Consider the following 27579-nt stretch of genomic DNA (forward strand, 5'->3'; position numbering starts at 1 on the left):
CAGATATAAGAGGCCTGTTTGGACAGTAAGAAGTAAAGAGTTCACTGATGTAACCTGGCATTTTGCCATGTGTGTACATACACATTCACTGTGCAATAAGCTTCCATCTCAAATGAGATATTTGAGAACATAGAAAAAACACAAGGGGGGGTTCAAGCACTAAAACTGTGCGATCCAATGATAAATCACAATCTGAAAAATGTAAGAGGTAAACCATGCAAATCAATCAATCAGAACGTGTACAGCACCTTTCATACAGGTTAGTGCAAATCAGAGTGCTTCACAAATGACAGATCAAACTTAAACAGTGAAACAATTTGAGACTCATGCACACAATAAATACAAATTATGAAAAATGTAATCGACAGCTAAAAGACTTGTGCCTGTCCTGTGGTTCATACATTGCACGCATGGCAAACAAGTAGATTGATGAAACACCATGAAGTGTTTTAAAACAAGTAAAATAACCAAATCTATAGCCTACTGACAGACAACCAATGTAAAGACTTTAAAACAGTTTAGAACAGGTGTAATGTGGGAGAAGACTGTCAAACACATCACTCAGATCTTGATAAGCAGCCTAAATTCTGAAGGGTAAAAGGATAGTGGAGTCATTTTTTGAGATCGTAATCAATGAATCAATTTTTTCGTTGCTTTTATAGCTCCCCATTAGTATCACAGATTGGAGCATCCATTCATCCATTCATTCATTCATTCATTCATTCATTCAGCGTCCACTCTGCTGTGGTGTAGTTTAACATTGTTACCACTAGAAGACGTCAGAGCTCTGGTGTAGCCTATTAGAAATGTATTACAGATGTTAAGTAGCCAGGAGTATTCATTTAGCTAATGAGTTGCAGGTCAAAAGATGTCTGACATTCTGAAATTGGTTGCTTGAAAGCTTTTTGAATGTTTAGGTGAATAAAACACAACAGTTCAAATGAGAAGCATGATCACTAATTTCTGTACAATTTGGCAGTTGGAAATATACTCAATCATTTAAACAGTATAGTAAGGTTTCCTTACAGCTGTAATGTGTTGCAATGATTGCACACACAACAAGAGGAGGCTATTAATAGTTATAGGATCAAAATATAGGATTCAATAACAGAAACAGGCTGGAAGAGACAAACAGTCAGTCATGGGTTCTACAAAAGGTAGATTAATACCTGCAGGTAATGAATAGACAGACCATGTAAAAACACACAAACAAACACAAAAACTGAGAAGCTAATAAAACTGGATGGGCAAAAATTAACAATAATTAACACAAATATTTAAAAGTAGCCTCGTCGTTGCAAATGTATCAGAAAGCTCTAGACTCTTGTTCTCTATCAATAGTCAATAGTAGCCTCATAGCTAGGCATGATTTTTTTTTAATGATAATATACACATATATTTGTAGTGTAGCGTAGCAATTCAACAACTTATTTATTTCATATTTAAAAACACAACAGCTCTGTCAACTGACTGACTCAAATGAATTCACTCAAATTAAATATAAATACAATTTTTTTTTTTTTTTAATATAGGCTGAATTAAATACGTTTTTTTTCCTCTTTATAGGTTATATGGAGGGTTATTAAACACATAAAAGCTGAAACAAAGCGTCCACATTATGTGAAGAATGGAGGTCCTGTAGTGTGTGTGTGAGCGGGAGGCGTCGCCACATCAGAAGGGGGTCGAAAATGGGAGGAGGAAGGAGGGCAGAGGGATAGAGGAGTGAGGAGGGGAGCGGAGGTAAGGGGAGGGGAAGTGCTGTCGGTCCATGACATGAATGAACCATGTTCGGGAACGGAGGCTTAGCTCTCCCGGTTTGCTCCTTTCTCCTGCTACACCTCCCGGTTCTCCCGCTAACTAACAACTGGTCCGTTAAGGTAAGTAGCTCGCAGAGTAGCGGTTTGTTGACGCGCCGTTGTCCGCTGCTCCGGAGCTCAAAAGCGGGACTGGAGTAGTTTTGTTCCAACGGAGAGTAGTTCACTTCATAAGTCTTGTCACTATCATTTCTGCCCCTGCTTGTCGTCAATGCACTGTCTTTAGTTTCCACCTTAAACTAATAACTGAAGTCGCTCTTCGCTTCGGCTAACGTTTCATTAACACGGCGTTGATGTGTGAAGTCGTTTCATTCTCCAGTAGTAGTTTAAGCTTCGAACAGCCATTTAACCACAGTGTCACCGTCTGTGTGAAGGTAAGCTAACCGTTACCAGTGACACTGTTTCCTCGTCGGCCAACCTCCACGAAAAGTTCAGACTTGGTTGAATTAGCGCCATAGGGATGCTTCTAGATGCATGTTGCGTTAAGGAATGAACGGCAACAGCTTGTAAAAACGACTTTCTAACAAGTGTTAATATTAGACTCATAAACAAGGCAGCAGTGAAATGACACAATGATGTAAATAAGACTGTGCTGTTTGGTGAACCCATTCTTAAAAAAAAAAAAAAAAAAAACACTTTATAGTGAAGTTCCCCACTCCCATTTAGCTCCAAACAAACCACATCAAATGGACGTGACCTCTTTGAATGTGTGGTTTATCTTAGTCAGCAGACTTAAACATTTTGTGAGGGGTGGTTGGGATGTTTGGACTGTCATACAGTCCCCCCCCCCCCCCCCCCCATTCAATTTTCCAGTTTGTTTATGAGGGTGTAGCTAAAAACAGCAGCTTTGTTGAATTTGACCACTTCTGTTGGCAATTCTTGCTACTATATAAATGTTTTGGAGGGTCAGGCAGCTGGTCACAGATGCACATTGTGTGAATGGCAGGTTCATTTAAGATCCAGTGTTATATTGTAACTTACTTTAACAGCAAAAAAAAAATCATTTCCATGTGATCCAGACTCATGGCATTATAATATCTTGATTAATTTAGGTAATATGGCAAATAAGCTCCATCTGACAGTGACTCACTGAGATACTACGATAAGTTTGAATTAACAGCATCACACTGAAAGAATTCCATGAGCAGTGATATATTCAGTTATAGTTCTGCTTCAACTATTTTGATAAGTCAGTTTGAGCCATTTTTAAAGAAAAGTGTTAAAAATTACAGATTCTAGCTTCTCCAATGTGATTTTTTTTGGTCTCTTTTGTCTTCTATGACTGTAAACTGAATATCTTTAAGCTGTGGATTGTTGGTCAGGACAAAATGATAAATTTGAGGATGTCAGCTTTGACTTTGGGAAACACTGTTTGACATTTTTCACCGTTTTCTGACATTTTATCATCCGAACAAGTAATTGGTTCATCAGAAAAATAATCAACAAATTAATAGAAAATGAAAATAATTGTTAGTCGCAGCCTTTAACATGTATCTTTCTCCATATGGCCTGGTACAGTTTCTGTGATTCAGTAATTCAGTGTGTCAAATAAACATTTTGACTCCAGTCTCACAGATTGCAGGATAGAAAACACCTCTGCCTTTAACGTCAGGGAGTTACATCACCGACTGACCATTTGGCCACCGGGCTAAATGACCAGCTAACAGATTGATGTGCTGGCCTCCACAGTCCAACCGTGTAAAGAAGACAACACAGTGACAGACAGACAGCAGCCAGCCAGCCTATCAGGGTGTTTTGAGGTTTCATGGTTGAAACTCTTAACAGATGCATTACCAAAGGCTACCCAAACAATTGTTTGCAGACATTATTTCTAAGCTGTGGTAACCGCCAGCGCTCACAGTCCTTCTTTTTTTTTTTTTTTTCAAACCGCAAACACTACACACATGAAAAGGCTGAAAATTCATGCCCCAGAGATAGCTGACAAAATGCCTCATATTTGTCTGCTTAGCAGTTAGAGTTTATCATTTATTCCTGCCAATGAAAATAAAAACTCACACTGTGTAGTAGAACTTAAAAGAGCGCTGGCTTTCTGGATGTGACGCTGATTTTTTGTAGATGAATTTGACAACACATGAAATTGATGGCAGAAATTAAAAAAAGAAAATTTTGTAGCACCAACAACAACTGGCATGACATCTAATAACCCTTCTTTTTTTTTGGCTATTGAAAGATATTGTCTTCCAACAGCGCTAAAGCAGTCTTTGCACATTATAACACACAAACATAATGCACCATAGCAACAGTGAGGTCATGTTTTCTATTTAAAGCTTTAAATTCATTGCAGTAACATCGCTTAGTTTGACATAGCAGTCGTTATTTTTCCTATCAAGGCGCAGAGAGATGAATTGCTTAATTCGGCTGCATGTAATGGCTGTTTATTAGGCAACAAGCTAAACATATTGTAAAATAAAGCATGTTCACATTCCCATGTGTTCATATTTGTTGGTATCAGCTGGACTGCACTGCACGCATCCAATTTGTTTAGAACCCGGCTTTGATCTATTTGAGCTGTTTTCTTTATGTGAAGGATCTTTGGAACATCAGCGATTCATAAACAACATTATAAATGGTCGCGTTGATTTCGATCATAAATGTAAACATACCACTGTAAGTTATTCCAGCATGGGGAAGGAATGGAATACAGTTATAGGAATATGGTACACATTACAGGAAATAAAGAAAGAAAGAGTGTCCTGTGTCAAAAGGCGCGACCACATCCTCATTTGACCTCAAAACCCCGAAATTTAGCTCGGAAACACAAACCCGTTTTTCACGGGATGTTTCCAATCCAACAGCCAATTTCACAGGTAATTTCCAGCCCCTCATTTAGTCACTGAACCAAGAAGAAGCACTGGCACTGATGCTATGAGTCATCCCAAACATAAACTCATGTGTTCTTTTCAAATCATATCTGACCCATTGTCTTCCATGAAACGCTGATTGCCGTAGCTTGATAGTAAGCAACCATTACTGTCTGTTTTCAACTCACAATACTCACACATATCCAAACACACACACATCATGGTAGTGTGTGTGCATGTGATGAATTAGCCAGAGGCCAATCTGACAGAGTAAGGAGCCTGTGTAGGCTTGTTAGGACCCTGCTAAGACAACACAGTAGTGGGACTTTGAGCCTTGATGTGTGTGTGTGTGTGTGTGTTTGTCAGTTGAAGGACTAAAGAAACCCACCAACTTCAGACTGGACTCACTTAAAACACATTGTGTCTTTCTGATGCATGGCAAGCCAAGCTTCTTGAATTTTTTCATTAGATTCATTTAAGGCCAAAAATAGTGTTCAAAATATTGGTCGATCACCTTTAAACTGCGCCTCAGAGTACACATGTGTCGGTAGCCCACCCTCCATCTTCATATTTATAGGTAAACATGTGACGCTCGTGTAATTTCAGTGCTGATTTTGCTGATGAACCTTTTCTACATGTTTACATTGATCGTCATTCACATTCTTCCAAAAATATAACTGATGTCATTCTGTATTTTACTTATTGCAGACAGATCCCATGAAAAGCTCCAAACCAACAAGGTTATTTAGTTCATATACTTCCTGTGGGAAACCCAGCAGATCCTACAGAAGAGATACATTTTTAAAAAAGAGTCACAAATACATCATTTTAAATGTTTTTTCAAACAGCTGGACACTAGTATCTTGCAAACGTGGAAATAGTGCATTTATGGGGGGGGGGAATAATACATTTATTGAGTAGAAATAGTGCATTTATGGGGGGGGGGGGGGAATAATACATTTATTGAGTAGAAATAGTGCATTTCTTGGTAAAAAATAGTGCAATTCTTGAGAGGAAATGGTGCATTTCTTGAAAGGAATAGGCACATTTATTGGGAGGAAATAGTGCATTTCTTGAGAGGAAATAGTGCACTTATTTCAAGGAAATAGGAAGGAATTATTGGGAAGAAATAGTGCATTTTTTGGGAGAAAATAATGCATTTATTAGGAGAAATTAGCGCATTAATAGGTAGAAAATAGCACATTAATTAGTAGGAAATGGTACGTTTATTGGTAGGAAATAGTGTATTTCTTGGGAGGAAATAGTGCATTTATTGTGAGAAAAAAATGCATTTCTTGTGAAGAAATAGTGTATTGCTTGCGTGGAAATAGTACATTTCTTGAGAGGAAATAGGAAGGAATTATTGGGAGGAAATAGTGCATTTATTGGGACTGTTTTGATTAGTGAGTTAATCCACATTGGGTGCTCAAGTGAGTATTTCTGGCAGTAGGATGATGTGTGTTGGATTGAGTCAAAATAAACTGTGTTCATGGTAATGAAGGAACATTTCATCCAGTAAAACAGTGTGACTCACTGATGTGTTTTAATTGTTTTTGGACAATGGTGGAGGAATAACACATATCCGGCTTTGAATACAGACACAATACTTATTATTAAATTAAGAATTGTTGAGTTGCCAGACAAAAGCCACCAACACTGGAAAACTTCAAGAAATTGAAATACACTGTTTCCAATGAGAAGAAACTGCTGAATAGTTTCAAAGAGCACAAAACTGTTTCCACAAGCCAACAACAGAGTAGGCTTGTAGTTGTAATTGCATGAATATTCAAATATTGTTTCAGAGAATGATATAAAGTGATTATTCACGTAGTACATGAACTGGAAGACTACCTCCGAAAGGAATTAGCTGAACCTAAATACACCATCTGTCTCCCTGCATGTACTGTAAACAGAGCCAGTGTTTAGAGTGACTGGGTGGCAGTACAGAGGGGACCCTGCTCAAAGGGGGGGGGGAAAAACATCCTTCTGACATCATTTACAGAAAAATCTTCAAATCTGGACTACAGAAACATATTTTTGTGAGCGACATAGATTTATACTGAGCCTGGAGAGCAAATATTATGTTTTAGCTCGTTACGGGATTGAACGGTTAATCATTTCTGTGTCAAAATTGGGATTTGAAAGAGTGGAGTTTTCAAGGGTCAGTTGACTTTTCAGGCTATCGTGCCAACTGTCAACAGCACAGATGTGGCGAATTAACATGAAACTCATAATTCCACGAGTCGGCCAAACTATGAAATCAAAGGCTGAATCCAAATGTCCACCCTCTGGACTTGAGTTGTATGTAATGCGACAAGCTCACCATCATCACGTCAAGTGTGCGAGGACGCCGGGCCACAAGAGGATAAAATGTGGACTAAAGACCTTCAGTGTTTCCATGGAGATAAATTAAAATTCCTGATCTCATTTCAATTAATTTTTTTTTTTTTAATGAACTCCGGTTTTGATATATACGTATCTGCTGATTTCCTGTCAATAAATCTGATGAAAACAGAAGATTTTCCCTTTACATGAGCTGCTAAACACTAATATTATATTCACACATTGTAGATGACACAAGCCAACCTTACCTAATGTAGTATAACAGATTATAATAAACACTCATTCTGTGTGTATATTAAACCCAAATACACATTTTACATGACCTATTATTATTATTATTGTTATATATTGTATATGGTATTTCTTTTTATATCCTCACTTTATAGCCTCTTGCTGCACGATTATGTGCCATTTTCTGAGCTAAGTCTGAAGTTTGCACCCCAAACAAATTATCTGGAAGTCTGCAGGAGGTACACTTGAGAGCCCTTGTGGGCTTGATGTGGGCACTCGCAGCACTTCATGAGAACATGTCTGCAAAGTCCACGAGTCAGCAAGTGCAATGAAAGGTGATCATTCGGATTCAGCCAAAGTAACTGCCGTTGTGGCTTTGTGTATGTGCACCGGCGTCTGTATTATTTACACTTTGCTAAAATGTATTCCTCAAGACAGAAACACACCACTCTGTATTATTTTGATATTAGAAAAGACAGAGCGTGTAGTGTGTTTATACTAGTCGGACACATCCCATTATTTTCAGTCAGCTGGTTGGCTTTCAGCATCTTCTCATCAACTCGAGGATTCAGCGCCGCCGTGAAGTAGCGCTCGCTCTCTGTGAAGTTTGGAGCTGTCGTATGTGTTCCCATGTTCATGCGTGTGTGTGTTTTATGTGTGTGTGCGGTGTGTGTCTGCCAGGACAGAAGTGAAGGGAGGGTGGAGCAGCATAACATCCATCTACAATCACACAGCCATGGAAGTCCCAGTGTCAAACAGATGCACAGCAACAAGGTAGTATAACACGCGCGCACACACACACACACACACACACACACACGTTATGTCAGTTTTAGTTATATAAATTTAATGTGTGCACACATCATGATTTTGTATCCATACAGGAACATGATTCGGTGCTCTTGTTTAACACAATTCTCACAAAGACTGGTTGCTGTAATCATTCCTCCAGTCCATGCTGAGAATGAGGTAAAAGGTAAAGGTAAACTTTATTGATCCCCCTAAGGGGAAATTCAAAATTGACGCAACAGTATCCCTGTTAAAATGCCCTGTACAGGTCAGCTGAAGCCACTGAGTCTTCAGCTGTGTTACTCACACAAATCAAAATAGTATATTTCAGATTTTTCAGCTTTTTCAGTACAAATCCCCCTTTTCAGTTTCCCAGCATAGTGTTTCCTCACTAAGCTGTGGCAGATGGTCAATGGTAAAAATGGACTGTACTTATATAGCACTTCTTTTTCTTCTTTTCTTTTTTTTTACCACTCAAAGTGCTTTTACACTACATGCCACATTCACCCATTCACACACATTCATACACTGATGGCAGGGGCTACCATGCAGGGTGCCAACCTGCTTATCTGGAGGAAGCTAACATTCAGATACAATCATACATTGTTGGTGCAACCATCAGGAGCAATCTGGGTTTAAGTATGTTGCCCAAGGAGTCATCAGGACTGGAGAAGCCAGGAACTGAACCGTCAATCTGCCAATTGATGGACGACCCACTCTACCTCCTGAGCCACAGACGATTCAAACCAATATTCACTGGTAGCTGTCACTTTACCTCATCCAGGTGGCTCAAGTTGACTGGTACTGCAGGTCCAACATTGCCTTCCTGTGTTTGGTGGTGCTGCATCTTATAGTCCTGTTTAATTTCAGTATAAGCTGCAATGAAGACAATCTATTACCTCTATTTACATTTAGTTTGCAGATGGTAAAGATTACAGTTATTTGATGGAGTTTAACAAGCAAGGGTAAGATGGAGCATGATACAGATAGGTGGATCAATGCAGACTGTGTGCACTCTGCTGAATAGTTGCAGTGAAGAGTGAGCTCAATCTGGAGCGGGTAGGGACAGAAGGGCTCAGCAATTTGTATACAGCCTCAAAGTCACGTCGTTCCCTAAATGACACCTTTTAAATTTTTACTGACTCTTTGTCCCGTGTGTTTCTTCATCCAGGAGGAGGTGTTTCAGTGGTGGGGGGAGTGGTCCAGCTGGTCATCCTGTTCCAGAAGCTGTGGAGGAGGTGTGAGGAGTCAGGAGAGGCACTGTCTCATTCAGAGGTAGTGTGTGTGTGTGTGTGTGTGTGTGTGTGTGTGTGTGTGTGTGTGTGTGTGTGTGTGTGTGTGTGTGTGTGTGTTTGTGTGTGTGTAAAAGAGATTCTCTAAATATAGATGCATAGATAGATTTTTAATGTAATCAGACTGTGTGAATTTGGGGTTGTTGTTGTTTTTTGTTTTTTGTTTAACAAACTTGGAGTTAAAGATATTATTTTGTGCATCTAAATAAAGAATAGAAAAAAATATGCATTCAGAAACATAAAGGTATGTACACCAGAATAGCACAATTTGGAGGAGTGAGGAGAGACATGGTTCTGTGTGTGTGTGTGTGTGTGTGTGTGTGTCTGCAGCCAGCCATCTTGTTACCTTTGACCTCCCCCCTGTCAGACTTGCGGAAGTTTCTGTCAACCAAGATTAACGCCATTCTGCCCTCAGTGCTTACTTTCTGCTGTCTCTCCCTCCTCCTCCTCCTCCTCCTCCTCACCCCTCCTTTGCCTTTCTCTATACTGTCTTTGTTTCTCTCCTCTCTGCCCCTTTTCCTTTCTTTCTTTTTACCTTTTATCCTCTCAATCTTTCTCTCCACACTCATTGCCTCCTCTTTCTTTCTACCGCCTTCGCTTCCTCCGCTCTTCTCCTCTCCTCCTTTTTCTCCTCTCTCTCTCTCTCTCCCTCTCTCTCTCTTTCCTGTCCTCCCCTCATCACCTTCTACCAATTAGATGTGACACTCTCACATAGTGACCTCCCTCTCACCTCTTCCTGCTGTCTCTCCTACTTTACCATCTAAACATTGTAGGAGGATGGGCTGAAGAAAGAGAGACACAGATAGATAGACAGAGGAGGTGTGTGTGTGTGTGTGTAGGGGGGGTGCAGTTAACATGGTAATGAAAGACAGATGCATTAACTCCATGTTGGGAGTTGTGTGGGTCCTCCCCAACACGCACACACACACACACACACACACACACACACAGAGAATTAGAATCATGTTAACCATACACTGCAGCACTTTCTCGATACAACTGTGGCAGACACGTGTTGCTCGTTGCAAAATTGTGCAAGCCGCCGTAGTGCCGAGACAACCCAACATGTTGCTGTTGTTCAGAGTCAGCCAACAATGACCGCATTTCATTTGATGTGAATACATAAAGATGTGTACTTGGTAGCACGCGTGTAACCACAACCACACTGGAAAACTAAACACAGGAGCAGCAGCAGCAGCAGGTATGACATTTATATTGAGTGACATTTATTTGTGAGAAGATTTCAACATGTCTCACAATATCCATTCATGAACTACAAAAGTATCTAACAGGCCCACAGTACCACACCTACATCATTATTAGATATTTATGTAGCTGTCATTTATTTTAACATTTTCCAGTTTAAGTTTCAGATTTTTTTTTAACTGGGAAAATGTTACGACATTTTCATATTTTGCCATCACCTTTTGGCTTTGTGTCATGCTGTTAATGTCTAGTTTATTACATGATAAAACGTGCAAAAAAAACCAATGTAAAGAAGGTCCTGGAAGTCATTCACAGTATATCCTGGCATGTGTGATACAAGGAAAAGGCAATAAACATACAATAAATGGGACATTTACAGACATGCTATGGATAATAGAGATTAACTTAAAGCTGTATTAATTGATAGCTGATGAACTGCTGTTATCATCATTAGTCACACTCCTATTATTTTAAATATTTTTGTTACTGTGCCTCTCTCTCTCTCTTTCTCTCTCAACCCCAATCAGTCAAGGCACCTAGAATCCGGTTCTGCTTGAGATTTATTCCCGTTAAAGGGAGTTTTTCCTTGCCACTGTCGCCAAGTGCTCGCTCATGTGGGAATGTTGGGGCTCTTTAAATTAAATTAATGAGTACGGTCTAGACATGCTCTGTGTGTAAAGTGCATTGAGATACCTTTTTGGTGCTATATAAATAACGATTGATAATTAATTTTTTTGGCCACTTGGGGGCAGCAGAACAAGATAAAAACACAATGTATGGTGTGTTTACATGCACGGAAGAACCTTATTTTGGAGCCATTTCTTTTACTTTGCATTTTCATCAAACATTATTGCAGTGACACAGTACAACGTTTCCTGATTTTCGTGTGTGTGTGTGTGTGTGTGTGTGTGTGAACCTGTGAACATCCAGCAGACAGAACATTAACATTCATCTGAATTCATGTTTGAGTTTACCTGATGAGTAAAAGTTCAATATTCGCTCTGCTTTTAGCTCTGTTTTGGTCTCCAAGTAAGTGAAGAGAAAGAGAGTAATAATGGTGCTCCAGAAATTGTGTGTTGAGTCCAACCATGTTCAAAGTACTTTTTTTCTTCTCAAAGTAGCAGCATCTTTTTAAATGTAGTCAATTTAAATAGAGAACTGCTGAAAAGTGGGTGGATAAGCAAAGACGTGCTGCTTCTGCCTGAAGTTCACAACAGAAAGAAGGTAAAGTTTAGCACAGACTGAAGTGATGGTAATAAAGTCAGTAGGTAACATTAGTATTAACCAGCATGAGAAGCGCTTTAAATGTGTCATATGAATTTCTGCCAAGTGTCTGAGAGTCGTATTTAAGTACTGTTTGCAGATAGCAGCGGCTCTAGCTTCTCATTACAGACACAAACTCACGTTTCATCGTCAACACTAAAATGTGTGTTTATTCTACAAAGAAATAGGAAAGGGTGAGTTGTCACTTGAACTGTGTGTGGGCTTGTAGGACTGTCTACCAGAGGAGAGGAGTTTGGAAAAAGGTGGTTGTGTGGTTGGTAATATTTCTCCGCTCTGTTTTAACACATTTCCAAACAGTCACAAAGATTCCACTCCTCAAGCGACAGCCCACAGGATAAAATTATATTTGACACATTCTTTTATTCATTAATCCCCATCTGCAAAATTAGAACTTTTTTGTCCTTTTTAGTAGTGTATAGAAAGTCGAACATGCTTTTATATTTTCTAGACTCGATTATTGCAACTCCTGTCTGAGTCAGAAGCAACTGTCACGTCTACAACTGGTTCAAAGTTCAGCTGCCAGGCTTTAAATGAGTATTAAGAAAAGGGGCCACATTACACCTGTTTAGCCTCATTGCATTGGCTCTCTTTGCATTTTAGACTTGATTTTTAACATTTTTACTACTTACTTTTAAGGCCCAATTTGGACTGACCCCAGAATATATAACATACCTCTAAACACTCTATGAGCCTGTAGGTGATCTTAGATTTTCTAATCAAGTTTTTGCCATCAGGGCCCCCAAACTCTGGAATGGACATTAGACTGTCTACATTAGTCCTGTCACAATAATTATCAACTTATCATACAATAACATAATTATTAACATCATCATGTGTATATATGAACTTATCATATGATACATGGACATGACTTTGATCATTTTTTTGACCTCAGTATTGTCACACTTCACATTAGCAGCTAAGAGAATATTCATGTCACTTTGGCTAAACAAGTAGTGTCCTCCATTCCTCACTGTGTACGTCCTGAGTGGAGACTGTAGAATAGTTAAAGGTAAATAACTCTGTCACCAACCATAATGACAGTCTGTGTTTTTACACAAGTGTAGCCCCCACTCTCCAATCATTATTATGCTATTATATTATCATTAGATCAGTGGTATAAAATGATCTTCAAATGACGATAATATAATCGTTTATCGCGATTATTTCTGAGACAATATATCGTCCAATAAAAGTAGATAATGTGACAGGTCTAGCTTATATCAGTGTCAACATTTAAAAAACAATTAAAAACCTACTTTTTTTAGAATGGCTTTCTTGTAATATATAAATGTTTGTGTGTGTGTGTGTGTGTGTGTGTGTGTGTGTGTGTGTGTGTGTGTGTGTGTGTGTGTGTGTGTGTGTGTGTGTGTGTGTGTGTGTGTGTGTGTGTGTGTGTGTGTGTGTGTGTGTGTGTGTGTGTGTGTGTGTGTGTACTTTTACACATATTTATGTTTTCGGTGTATAAGTGTATCCGTTTTTACCAGTTTTTAAATGATTTTACCACATTGTTTTTAATAGATTTTATTTTACTTATTTGATATTTGCTGTACTCTCTTTAATATTCTGTAACCTCAAGTAATGTGATTCAATGTGGTTTAGAATATAAAATAAACGTGTTATTTATACATCACTTGTAATATAAGGAATGTGAGGCATTTGGTATAAAGTCTTAGTGCCAAAATGAAAATATACTCTACATATTTTGTGTGTATCTTGTGTGCTGTCCATCTTAAAAGTCAACCATATTGTATTGTGTCCCTCTCAGGCTTTCCACCACCCACAATGTAAACAGCTCATACTGTGTCGGCTCTCCTAAACAGTACCAGCTCTGTCCAAACCAGGTACGACACTATATTAACCAGAACTATAGAATACTGAGGTTCAACTGAAGTCCAACTCAAAGTATGCTTTTGTGTGTCCTTCTGTACACATGTTTTTTTTTATAGCCCTGTCCCAGCCCCAGTCTCAGCTTCAAACAGCACCAGTGTTCCCAATTCAACTCTAAAGCCATTGGAAGAAGATACTATCAGTGGATACCTCTGTACCCAGGTATGATGTCGGTAGAACAGCCTGTTTATCATCTGTTTGTCTATTTATCAGTCCAGAGGCTCATTTAAGAAGAAGAAGAGAAGAGGAAAGAAAAAAATGATAGCGTGTGTTTGTGCGTGATAGGCAAGTCCATTCAGAGCTTAATAAGCAGAAGAACAAGTGACAACAGGTGTAATATGCTGATTACGCTGCAGCATTCTGAATGAACTGCAAACACCCCACAGTTTTCTGAGGTTAGGGTTGGCTTTAATAAGTCTCTTCAGGTTTGGTTTTGATAGGCAGCCTCTTTGTATCTTTAAAAGGTAAAAAGCAAGAGTTTAAAAATGTTGTCAAAGGAGCATCATTTGATAATGCTACTGATCATATGGGCTGCTTGCATTACATTTGGTTGAAACACATTTTAGTCCACAACAGTAACACCACAAGTAGTACAAGCTTCAGTATCCATTTAATTCAATTTTATTTATATAGTATCAAATCACAACAAAAGGTATCTCAGGTACTTTTTACATAAAGCAGGTGTAGACTGTACTGTTTCATTTCATTTAAAGAGACCCAACAAGGCAAGGCAAGAAAAACCTCCCCTTTAAAAGGAAGAAACCTGAAGCAGAACCGGGCTCTAGGTGGGCGCCTATCTGTCTAGACCGGTTGGGGTTAAGAGAGAAAGAAGGAGAAATCTAATGTTGTCATGTCAGCAGATTAGAGTCTTTTTAGTGGTAGTGGTAGTCAGAGGTAAGTTTGGGCCATATTCAATTCAAATTCACATCACTGGTTATTCAACACCAACAGCTGTTATACAAGAAGTACCTGCACACATTTACACATCATATGTTCATATGTGCTGCAGAATGTCATGAATGCAATCGTGTTGGAAGAGCTGATATGTTCAGTTATTTATTTTATTAAACTCAAGTATTACAGTTGCCATCTAGCAAGCTCTCTAAGTATGTTTTGTATATAAACATCATTATATATTATAGTACTTAGAGTTTGTGTGCTGTGATATTAATTCATGCATCATCACTAAGTGAAGATGTGTTTTTAAAAAAAAAAGAAACACATATCACAGAAGCTGTTAAACATGTTGTTACTTCGTCTTTTTCTCACCTTATTTCCTGTGTAGCCGATTACATCAGCATCTCCAATAAGCCGTGTGACCTGCAGTGTACGACCATCAGCGGAGAGCGACAGCTTCTAGTTCCCGCCCACGACGGCACCTTCTGCCGTGATACCAAATACAACGGTGTTTGTATAGAGGGGATATGTCAGGTAACCCACTCAAGAAAAAGAATATCTATTATCCATTACATTTCCTAAATATCAGATAAAATAAATCATATTTTTTTACAGGCATATATAAAGTAAATGAAGGAGAATTGACAGGTCAGATGGATGAGTGATTTGGGTGTGTGTTCTCCTGCAGCCTGTAGGATGTGACGGGGAGCTGTACAGCAGTAAGACAGTAGACAGATGTGGTGTATGTGGAGGAAATGGGACATCATGCCAGCGTATCTCTGGATCATACAGGAAGGCACTCGCACAGTTAGGTAACACACACACAAACACACATGTAGACAGACAAGTCATCTGGCGTTCAAAACACTCGGATCCGCGTTGTCTTTCCCTGAGCTCTTTATTACGGCCGTCAGCAGTCCTATTTCAAGATTTCACCTTAAAAGGACCCGATTTTCACATCCTTTTGTGTCTAAGTGACTAATGGGGACGAGAATTGTTGAATTTGGTCCATTATTGAGCGAGAGCGCTGCAATGTACGTCCACTAAAGTGCTTTTTGTTGTCACTGACAGGCTCAGATTGTTATTATAAGTGTCTGCCAACATTGTGGAACAGAAGAAAAGAGAAATAAAACATTTTTCTTTATTTTTGCTCGCATGAGTCACTTAGACACTAAAAGGTGGGTTGAACAATACCGAAAGTTTCCCTTTAATTCATCTTCATGACATTTGTTTGTTACTGAAAGTCTTGCAGAGCAGTTAAACACATCATAAATTGCAGTTCTTAGGTAGAAAGGTGCATCACACTGAACACCTCATCAAGACAGTTTATCTTAGCTGGGATGGGGATCTGGGCAGCGAATGGGGTAAAATTGCTCCTTTTCTAGAGAGGTGATGTATGTTGATGCTGGGAAATAGAACAGTGACATATGAGTGAAATGAGAGAATACAGTTTTTATTATTGTGTGATGCAAACAGCTGTATTCCCAGCCTGCATGGGCTTACAGCACACCACAAATTCTAACAAGCCAGGACCAGAGCACACTGTCAAACAGTAGAGAAAGTAAAGCTATAACTAAGGTATCTTTCACCTTCAGATCTTCAGACCATCACTGAGTAGTAAATACAATCTAAATCATTATTAAGCAAATTATCTCACTTTCTTTTCCAGGCTTTTGAGATAAATTCAGCAGACCTAAACACATTAAAATGAAACAGCCATTCCAGTTTTTGCTCATCTGAACTCGGTAGGTTTCACGGAACAGGAACTCTATTAAGTCATCACGATTGGAAGAGTGCAAAAGAAAATTGGACTCGCCCACCACGTCACCCAAATTAATAACTTTTATTTTATTTGACCTCAAAAGAACAGCTGTAGTGGTGGTAAAGAATCTTATTTTAAGGCAAGATTTTCCAAGTGTATGGTGCATTGCAAAAGAAAGACATTTTTTTCCTATTTCAGTTCTGACTAATGGAGTGTTGAGCAACAACAGCATTCTGTGATAGACTACCAATATTATGTGACTTCAGGGTTAAAAGAGATGAAATATAGGGTGGCAGTAACTGTAGTAAAGCATTATATATGAATAAAAACCAATGCTGATCTCTCCTCACCACCAGAGATGGCCAGCCAACATTTTGGTAAAGAGGGGTTGTTGGTTATAAACCTTTAGGGCTGAGTCACACACACAAACAACTCACTCAGTCTGTTTTCATCTGGAATATTTTGGAATTGATCATCCTCAGTGACCAGGAGAAGAATACCTGCCCTGAACTGTGCAACCAAAGATGGAAGAGATGTAACATATCATCTAGGGCCAAAATTCTGTTTGGTCATCCTGGTTATTGTTGCAGACAGTAAAGAGGTATTAAAATCTCCATTATGTTCTATCCTAATACATTCTGCAAGTGGTTCAATACAGAGAGCAAAATGAATGGAGATAATGGATCACCCTGTCTGGTGCCTTTTGATATAGTAAAAGTATGAGACATTACTCCATTAACCCTAACTCTGAGTATACATAGCTTATTATACATAGCTTTCAACCAGTTTATAAAAGTAGCATGTAGGCCAAAATTCCTTAAAGTTTCAAAAAAATAAGGCCATAGGACTTTATCAAAAGCCTTCTCGGCATTTCATGTCATTCACACAGGGAGATTCTGCTTCTGAGCTGTCTCTATAATATTTAGTGTTGGTCTCACATTATCAACAAGCTGTCTTTGACTAATGAATCCGGTTTGATCTGGATTTATTAGTTGTGGTATAATGTGCCATAGTGCTTTTATTGCTGGCCAACTAAGTGAGTAAAGTGAGGTGAAGATGCATTTCTACTGGGTGACTACTACAGTATATCATGACTGGATTCTACTGCCGGTGAAAGGTTTTCTGTGATGTGGGAGATGAAAGAGTTTGGTCACGTTGCCGCTTCATGACTGTGAGTTCACAACAGATCTGTGGCTGTGATTAAAGTAGGCGTTCTTGTTTCTCAGGCTACGTGTTCATCACCAACATCCCAGCTGGAGCCACAGACATTCAGATCATAGAGAGACACAAGACTGAGAACATCCTGGGTGAGAACCTCCACCTTCTTTAAGGTCAATATACTGAGTACAAAAATCAATGATTGAATGCTTTTATCTGGAAATGTCTATTACAAACTAACTAAAAGTAGAAGAATGGGGATTTTTTTGAATATGACTGCCACTGTTTTGGACACTGGCCCTGATGTTTCCCCGTCTTATCCAGCTCTGTCAGATGAAGCGGGACATTTCTTCTTCAATGGAAACACCGTGTTTGATCATCCTCAGAACTTCAGAGTGGCGGGAACAGTGTTTAAATACCGACGTCCAAGCAGCGTGTTCTCTGACGGGCTGGAGTACATCATGGCTCAGGGACCCACGCAGCAGGGCCTGAATGTTATGGTAGTCCCCACACACACACACACGCATACAGGTCCAGCATACATATCCAGCACAAAGTGGTTGAATATTTTTATCTTTGTGTATGTAGTACTACAACCTAAATGGAAAGCTCCCCCACATCACCTATGAGTACACCATCCCACTCAAGTCTCACGACATCACTGCTGCGGAAGGCATCACCACAGGCCCCTCGCACTCCCATCTCAACCACACCTATAACAATGTAAATGAGAATAACGCCAAGGGGGATCAAGCCAGGTCAAACCACAGCAGAGGCAGTGTCCATCAGTACAACAGGCAGCTTGGAGCTGAAGACCAATCAGATGTTCAGCTGCAGGAAGAAGAAGAGGAGGAGGAAGAGGAGGAGGAGGAGGAAGTGGTGTGGGAAATCCGGACCCCGAGCCCTCCTCCACCAGCAGCCATGTTGGTCTACAGACCGGCTGATGTCACCGGACGTGTGTTCAGTCACAATGACGTGGAGGAGCGGGGACCTCCAGCAGCACCCGGCTACAGTGAGTGACACATTGAGTCTGAGCATGTTTCTCAGTTTAAAATAGAGTTTAAATGTGAGGTTTTGTGGTGCACTCTTAGGTCTGATTCCACACCTATGAACAGGTTGATGCTGGATACTGGATATCAGTGTTTGACAGTTTGAAAAATATGCTGTATCAGCTTTCTGACATAACATCATTATTTTTCTTTTTAAAGACCTGTGACAAGATATGTGCTGAGCAGGACATTTACAGTTGAACAATGAACTTGTCAGTGCTCCCTGGTGGACAGTCTAGGTGATGATGATGCTGCTTTTAAATTACTTCCAAGATATCTTTGGTGTTACTGCACTACAATACCATGACTACCTTTATGTTACTGTTGAACTGGCGTATACGCCAAAAAGTTTCAGGAGCAACGGAACCAGAGGAACTGATATAACTGAACTATGATTCCTGTTAAATTTCCACTGCAAGTAGAGATCCATGAAGGATTAGAAACACAGTATTCACACATGAAGAAAGAGCCATGAGAATCACCCTGTTGTTCTTTTTTCTGTCACAGTAAATGGTCACCTTATCATACAATAACATAATTATCAACATCATTATGTCATATGGACTTATCATATGATACAAGGACATGACTTTGATCATTTTCTTGACCTCAGTATTGCCACACTTCACATTAGCAGCTAAGAGGCTATTCATGTCACATTGGCTAAACAAGTAGTGTCCTCCATTCCTCACTGTGTACGTCCTGAGTGGAGACTGTAGAAGAGTTAAAGGTAAATAACTCCACCAACCATAATGGCAGCGCCCACTCTCCAATCCCACCCCCCACCCCCCTTGTATTATTATGCTATTATATTATCATTATATCAGTGGTGTAAAATGATTTTCAAATGACAATAATATCGTTTATCGTGATTATTTCTGAGACAATATATCGTCTAATAAAAGTAGTTATTGTGACAGGACTACTCTACATTAGTGTCAACATTTAAAAAACAGTTAAAAACCTTTTTTTTTTAGAATGGCTTTCTTGTAACATATAAATGTAGAGGGTGTGTGTATACTTTTACACATATTTATGTTTTCTATGTATTAGTGTATCAGTTTTAACCAGTTTTTAAAGGGTTTTACCACTTTAACCATTGTTTTGAATGATTTTCCAACAATAGTAGTTCTTGTGACAAGCGTAGCTGTTCTTTGTATCTACTGTTGTTTGGTTATTTATTATGTATTTATTTCTGCATAAACCAATGAGAATCAGACAATAAAGTGACAGATTTGTAAAAGTTAAAAATAAATTGTGTGATGCCACGAATACTTTCAGATACTAATTACTTTCCAAACAGTACTTCTTGTGAAGTATTTAACCATTTATTTGTCTATTCATTAAAGTGAGTTCCTCCAACTCCATTGACGAGCCTTCCACTGCTGATGACAACACACTGGTCATCTCTTTCCCAGGTAGGAAAGACAAATGATGCTTCTGTCTATAGAGTGATACAACGTTTTAAAATAACACATGGACATAAAACTGTAGTGTTTTTGTTTTTTTACGCTTGAAATATGATGATTTAATACACAGGGGGAAATTTCAATCCCATTTTAAGAATATTATTGCAGTCAGAAAGTTTTATTGAAGATCACATGAAGAGTTATGGCACTTTTGCTTCTGATTTTGGGTTTGTACAGTATTGTGACTCAGCACCACAACTTACTAGTTTGGGATAAGCCACAATATGGAAAATCCTCCACACAAAGGGATTGGATAGGATTGGAATGATGTGGATGGAATGGCAAAAAAATACTGACTCAGCAGGCCTTAACAGCTCTAAGCTACTGTTGTTTTTCTGCTGACTTCTGACCTCCATCTGAAGAGAGAAGATTATAATAATGACTACCAGACATACAGAAAATATGAGTTTAGTTACTATTAAAAAGAGAAATGAATATATAAGTGTTATCAAAAAGTCAACATTTTCTCGGGTCTGTCCATTCACAGGTAGTCAGAGTGTTCATCCTGCAGCGCTACCAGAGGACACCTCCTACCTGCTGCTGGAGGATCTGCAACACAACCAGACACACTCCCTCACACAGTCAAACACACACTCTGTCAAACACACGCTCGCCGATCCACGCTCACAAGCAGAAACACACGCTGAAACTCTCCCCCCTGCAGACACACGATTGGAAACACACCCAGATACGCTCGAGGCGACCGACACACACGCCGTCGCGCACAAAGAAACAGACGGCGGCTCACGCTCGGACTCACACACGGCTGTCTTGGTGCAGCTGCAACAGGTGTCTGCGGTCCAGGCAGCCAACACAGAGAGGTATGAGAGAACAGTTGTGGAATAGATATTTAACTTGAAGGGGCTCTGTGATGCTGGAAGATATAATTCAGCACACATTAATGACTGTGTAGAGGCCGCCCGCGGGTTTAGTTATCACCCTCGATTTAATACGTCTTTCCTCTTCGTCAGCATTATCGTGCTTTTATAAAATAAAGTAGAAAATATCAGCTTTCTGTGTGTTTGTGTTTCCCTCCAGCAATGACTTTGATGTGGGTCTGGAGCCTGACATTAGTCTGGCAGACATGTATCGCTGGAAGGTTTCTGCTTACGCTCCATGCAGCACGACCTGTACCACAGGTAAACACACACACACACACACACACACACACACACAGTACAGCAAGCAAGTGCACCAGTAACATAATAATGGAACACACTACCAAAGGAAATAAAACCAACTCAAAATATTAAGGTTTTTTAATAAAAGCGTTAAAAGCTGACTGAGCAAAATCAGAGCTGTGCAAGCATGTTTGAGGACTTGAAATAATTTGAATTGTATGTTTTAAGTCGTATGTAACTTTTTTCTTTCTTTCTGTGACTAAAAGCCTAACTAGAGACTGGAGTTGGAAACTAGTACTAGCTTTAATCTCTGTATGCAGATTATCACTACTTCAGCCAGTTTGTAATGAATGGATGTTAACTTGCATTGTCCCCATCAAATGAATTGCATTAAAAAAAACTCATATTTATCCTATTTGAGTTAGTGATGCTGCAACAATAACAATACATACATTATCACTTATTGATATAGGTTTATATGTTGCAATAATAATATAATACTCACATTTGTCCTATTTAAATTAATGATAATGCTGCAATAATAATATAATACTCATATTCATCTAATTAGTGAAACTTAATACAGGTTAAATTAACTGTATATGCATAATAATAATAATAACTTTATTTATATAGTACCTTTCAAAACAAAGTTACAAAGTGCTTTACAGTAAAAACAGAAAAGTCAATTATTCAAGCTAAAAATATAGACAATATATAATAATTAAATAACACAACAAATACCAACAGTTAAGAAAAAGCCATATGATAAAAGAAGAGATTTAAAATATGACACTGAGTGTTCCTGCCTGAGATCTCCAGGCAGAGAGTTACATTTGTTACATTGGACAGCACATGGATTTGATGTTGTCGTTCTACTGTATGTCTGCACTCTGTGATCATAGCCGTGTGTGTGTGTGTGTATTGGCAGGTATCACCACTAGCTACGCCCTGTGTGTCCGCTACGATGGTACTGAAGTTGATGACAGTTACTGTGACTCTCTAACCAGACCTGAGCCCACACATGAGTTCTGCACTGGAAAGGAATGTCCTCCAAGGTACTGTCCTCACTGACTGCCAGCTCAGGTCAAAATCTGACATTCTCTGAATATATTAAATCAGTTTTTTAAGAAACAGTTTTACTAATATTAAGATATATGTATGGTTTTGGATCAACTAAGAGCTGACCTAAAGTTTGGTCCCAGTTTGAGGAACTGCTACAAAGACCCTGTTTACCCCTGGCATTAACAGACAGTACTGTGCAAAAGCCTTAGGTCACCATTAGATTAGTTGTTTTAGCAATGCTATAATGACCATATATAATTATTTCTCAGTCTCTTTATTAGAATACAACCAGAACATACAGGAAATGAGTATGCAGTATTAAAAAAACAGAAAAAAACAGCTTCTATTGACTAAAGTGGTAAGTATTTAATGTGACCTCTCCTTACACTGGAACAATAGCAGGAACCTGGATCTCTGAAACCTAAATGGAATGGAACCCTAATTAATATCATTGCTAACATCTGTATTTGCCTGATTATTTCATGTCAAAATGACTGCTGTGAAAAAGGTCAGTTACACCAGGTTACAGCATTTTACATACACATGTTAGAAGCTTGCTAATATGTATAAGACCAACTTTCAATCACATCATACCACTCAAAATGGCAAAGATGACAGAATCTGACAGACATAAAATCATTATTTAGCATCAGCAAGGCCACTCACAAAGGGAAACCAGCTTCTCCACAATAGAGTTCAAGATGTGCTCAGTGCTACGGGAAGTCACACTAAATACTGACCTTTAACTGTAGAAGCCATTTTGTTCTGAAAATTAATTTAGTGTACATATTTCCTGTATTGTCTGTTTGTATCTTAATAAAGAAACATGAAAATAAATATGGATGGTCATTATAACATTGCTAAAACAACATAGCTAGTGGTGTCCTAAGACTTTTGCACAGTACTGTACATCTCAGGTGATTTGATCACAAGTGGACAACCCTATAACCCTATACAAGGTTAAATGACCACCAAGACACATTGTGATCCAATCACTTAAACTACTTGCCACGGTGGTCTGGGATGCATTTGATTACATTTATTTTGTAGTGTAAACTCTAATGTTTCCTGAAGCATCCCCATCAAGGACTCTAATGAAAATATGAAAAAAAAAAACAACAATAATTTCACATTGGTGGTTTTACATCCGCATTGAGATTCTCTGCAGACTTCACCACCTGCACCATCTCACCACTGTCTCTTCAGATGGGAGACCAGCGGTTGGAGCGAGTGCTCTCGAACCTGCGGCGAGGGATTTCAGTACAGGACCGTTCGCTGCTGGAAGATGCTGTCACCCGGTCTCGACTCGTCTGTCTACGACTCGCTGTGTCTGTCACATGACCTTCACAAACCAGCCAATAGAAAAGTCTGCGTGGGTCAGAGCTGCGGACCCCAGTGGGAGGTCTCAGAGTGGTCAGAGGTAATACGGGAATGATGTTGAAATGATGCCAATCAATCAATCAATCTATCAATTTTATAGCAGCTTTCATACAAGTTAATGTAGTTCAAAGTGCTTCACAGTTGATTGACAAGCTGATAATAAGACAGAAGTGTAGACTGAGAACAACATGAAGAAAAGGAAGAAAAATGAACAACAAATTACAAAGAAAAATACAAATAATTGAGACCAGTGCACATAAGAGATTTAGGATTTATAATATAAATCTAAAAGAAAGTACAATAAATGAGATAAGAGAAGATTAGTTAAAAAAGGGTCAAATAGATTAAAAAGACAGACAGATGAATACAATCTAATAATAGAAATAAAAGATAGAAATTATACAATGATGATGATAATAAAATGGCATAAAGTAGAATCAAATTCTAAAACATCAAAATAAAAAATAGAATAAAAATATGTTAATGTGTACTGTTTAGATTTTAATAACATCTTTCAGTAAAAACATGAATGTGTGAAAGCATTTGTCGTTCTTTGCAGTAACTGTTGTTGCTGTTGTCATTGTTAACACACAAACGGAAAAAATGAGTATGTATTTTTCACAGACTGACATAAAAATCCAATGTTTAAGCTGAAACTAAACTAACACATCTGATGGTTTATTATGCAGAACATTGTGAAAAATTGTCCTTAGAAACTGTTTGAAAAAGACAGACACTTTCGAAATATACTTGGCAGGTGATTGGATGAAACATCTGTCTATCAGCATCTTACCTTTCAAGGCAGCCGGAGTCGAATCCTGACAAGATTGATTCTTGCATGATCTCATGATGTTGTGATCTTGAAACCTATAACTTTAGAAGAATTATAAATGTGTGCATCACTCATCTGGTCATAGCTGAAATTGGCTCCACAAACTCCTAAGGGGAAATGCACTGTCAGGCCAACTGGGATATTCAATTCTTCCAGCCTATCCAGAGTCTCTTTCCAGTCAGTTGTGCCCATAACACCAACAAAGGAAGACAGCCAGTAGGCATCCTCACAAGGTGTCTGTACCACCACAGCTGCTCTCTCATCATTTTAAAGTGGTAACTCAATACTGAGGTTCTCCACAGTAACTGAACCTCACTTCATTTTGGCTGCTTGTATGACAGCATTACTTTATACTGTAGCTGTCTCTTGACTACCCTATTCTAGTACAAAGCCTGCATTATTATAGCCAATACCAAGGTCTAAAACAGCTGGATGTGCCCGGCTCTGTAAGCACCACTTCCAGGCCTGGCTCTGGAGGTGGACCCTGTTATTCCTGTTCAGGGCAAAGTTCTGTCTGATCTCAAAATCCTCACCTGAGGCCAGTTTGCCTTTTGATGACCATCTACCAGTTTCAACTACAGCTATAGCCACTGAGGCACACAAACAGCCTTTGAAAAACGCAGTCCATATTCTCCAGAACAAAGTCAGGAAAGAAGTGTCACTCCATAGTGAAAAAACAGAAAAAATGACGTGATGTATTGGTATTTTAGATTCATTTCTTCTCAGTCGGTAGGTTGATATTTCTGTAAGTCATATCTGATTTGATTGTATTCTTTACATCAACTGCATGGTCCTCTCTTAGAGGAATGCACAGATACATGTAAATATAATGCTATTAAGAATGATTGGGATGAAATTAAGACAATATAGACATGAAGGCAACCGCGTAAAATTACACATACCCTGCTTGCTTTTTAAATTCTATTTCTTCCTTCAAACAAAGAATCATCCCTATAATAATAATAATAAACATAAGCATAGTAGTACTGTAATATTTATGCACACAGCTGTTGAAGGATCATAGAAAGTAATGAACGTTTTTGCAGTAATGATAATGTGTGTGTGTGTGTGTGCGTGCGTGCGTGCGTGTGTGTGTGTGTTAGTGCTCGGCACGTTGTGGCTCTCGAGGCGTTCGGACTCGGGAGGTCCGTTGCTCCATGGACATGAAGCTGTGTAACAAGTCCTCTCAGCCAATAGAAAGTCAGGAATGCGAAGGCCCGCCCTGCGACAGACGATGGACAGTCTCTGATTGGGGACCTGTGAGTTTTTATGACACGCCCCCTCACACATACATACACTCAGCTTCCGCATGGTGCACATGTGAGTGGTGAAAAATGATCATATAAGTATAACCTCACTATTAAAATGTGTGTGTGTGTGTGTGTCAGTGCTCAGGTGTTTGTGGAGAGGGGAGGATGATGCGTGCAGTGACCTGTCGATCATCAGGTGGGGTAGTGATGTCAGAAGAGCAGTGCGATCAGTCATTGCGCCCGTTGGCCATCTACCCCTGCGGTGACAGAGACTGCGCCCCCCACTGGGTCGAACAGGAATGGCAACAGGTAAACATGTAAAGAAGGGTCTTACTGGACATGTTTGGCTGGTTTGGGGATTGTATTTAAAATAAAAGACAACCCACAAATTTGAACTATATGAAGTTCATTTGATCTCTTTGTCTCGTGTGTGTGTGTGTGTGTGTGTGTGTGTGTGTGTGTGTGTGTGTCAGTGTAATGCCACATGTGGGCGTGGCGTGCGCCAGCGTCAGGTGGTGTGTGCCGGCCTGGAAGGTGGTGTGTTTAAAGAGTTTCCAGACAGCAGCTGTTCTCAAAGCAACAAACCAGAGACCAGCTCCTCCTGCTTTCAGAGACCCTGTTCCAAATGGTTCACCACGTCCTGGTCTCAGGTATCAGTCTGTTTGTGTGTTTACCTATACTCACATCAGGGACAGCTTATTGTCTCTGATGTTACTGTGGATTTCTTGGGTTTTCTTGCACTAAACCAATCAATTGATGCATAAGTCTGATTTTTAACCCTCTGGGACACGACACTAGTCAATCGTAAATTGTAAGTTCAGCTTTAATTGAACTTTCTGAGTCTGAATATCAGTCAAATCAGACTGTTGTTTCCCCTTATACCCCCTCAGTGCAGTAAGACCTGTGGGAGTGGTGTCCAGGTTCGTGAAGTGAAGTGTTACCAGGGGGAGGAGCTGGTAACCAGGGGCCACAGCTGCGACTCTGCCCTCAAGCCAGAAGCCAGACAGAGCTGTGAAATTCAGAGGTGTCCTACAGAAGCTCCAGGTACAAAAACAACTTATACACTGCACAGGTGATGCAACGTTACAGCTCACTTTCAGCTCCATTAGTGAAAGAGAAATGAACTTGATTGGCCATTGTGGCAAAGTGTTTTCCTGTGGTGCCCTGATGAATTAAGTGAACCATTCCAACATGCTTCTGACTTTTTGTGGCTTTTGTTTGTTTCATCCAGCAGCAGCTCCAGCAGCATCAGTAGCAGTAGACGACTCGTGCCAAGACAAGCCAACAGCCAACTGTGCCTTGGTTCTAAAGGTGAAACTGTGCTCCCATTGGTACTATAGAAAGGCCTGCTGCCAATCCTGTAGGGCACCGAGACCCTGAAGTCTTAACTGTCTTAACCTCAGCCCCCGAACACCAACCACTGGTACCGAAGGTCCCTCTACATTCATATTGGTGCTACACGAAAGCCAGCTGCTAGCAATGTAAGACCTTTGGACATCAACGTTAACCTTATTACTGTTACTCCTTTCACTGATGTCAAAGGTCAGCCTGTGGTCACTGTCTTTACCTCCCTAGCTGTCAATGTTATCCCTTTACTCTTATTCCCTCACACCCAGAATCAGTCCTAAAATCTGTTTTCAACAAAAGATCAATCAAAAACCAAAATTCTTCCTGGTGCTTCTTCATATTTGAATAATCGATAAGTTGAGCAGATAAAGTACAAGTCGTCCTTTGTAGCAATATTTCCACAACAGAAAGTTAACTTAAAGTACTGAAGGTGTAAACAGTTCCAGACTGCTTTGTGACACTACATACAAGGCTTTTGTCTACATCTAAGATCAGCTCTATGAACCAGTGTGCTACTAAACGCTGTCCACCTTCCACCCAGACAATGTGAAACTAGACTGGCTTTTAGACACACTGGG

At 39.5% G+C, this 27579-nt stretch overlaps 1 protein-coding gene across 1 annotated transcript; it reads left to right on the plus strand.

Annotated features, from left to right (window-relative positions):
* Window positions 1-1784: 1784 nt before the first annotated feature.
* si:ch211-267e7.3 (ADAMTS-like protein 2) lies at window positions 1785-27188 on the plus strand. Its single transcript, XM_062429124.1, has 19 exons — window positions 1785-1877; window positions 9171-9274; window positions 13550-13625; window positions 13731-13833; window positions 14957-15102; window positions 15257-15380; window positions 17557-17637; window positions 17813-17988; window positions 18077-18500; window positions 19887-19955; window positions 20494-20827; window positions 21045-21145; window positions 22059-22185; window positions 23399-23612; window positions 25508-25663; window positions 25793-25963; window positions 26128-26304; window positions 26545-26698; window positions 26910-27188. Exons 1-19 carry the CDS (start codon window positions 1785-1787, stop codon window positions 27032-27034), a joined length of 2955 nt encoding a protein of 984 aa, XP_062285108.1. The 3' UTR covers window positions 27035-27188.
* Window positions 27189-27579: the final 391 nt, after the last annotated feature.

The sequence above is a fragment of the Scomber scombrus genome, chromosome 11 (genome assembly GCF_963691925.1).
Source record: "Scomber scombrus chromosome 11, fScoSco1.1, whole genome shotgun sequence".
Lineage (NCBI taxonomy): Eukaryota > Metazoa > Chordata > Actinopteri > Scombriformes > Scombridae > Scomber > Scomber scombrus.

What these genes read in the sequence shown, in the direction of transcription:
- si:ch211-267e7.3 (XM_062429124.1), top strand. Translation starts at nt 1,785, where the DNA reads ATGTTCGGGAACGGAGGCTTAGCTCTCCCGGTTTGCTCCTTTCTCCTG. An exon ending in CAGCACGACCTGTACCACAG is followed by an intron (nt 21,146 to 22,058) that starts GTAAACACACAC and finishes GTGTATTGGCAG; the next exon opens with GTATCACCACTAGCTACGCC. An exon ending in TCGAACAGGAATGGCAACAG is followed by an intron (nt 25,964 to 26,127) that starts GTAAACATGTAA and finishes TGTGTGTGTCAG; the next exon opens with TGTAATGCCACATGTGGGCG.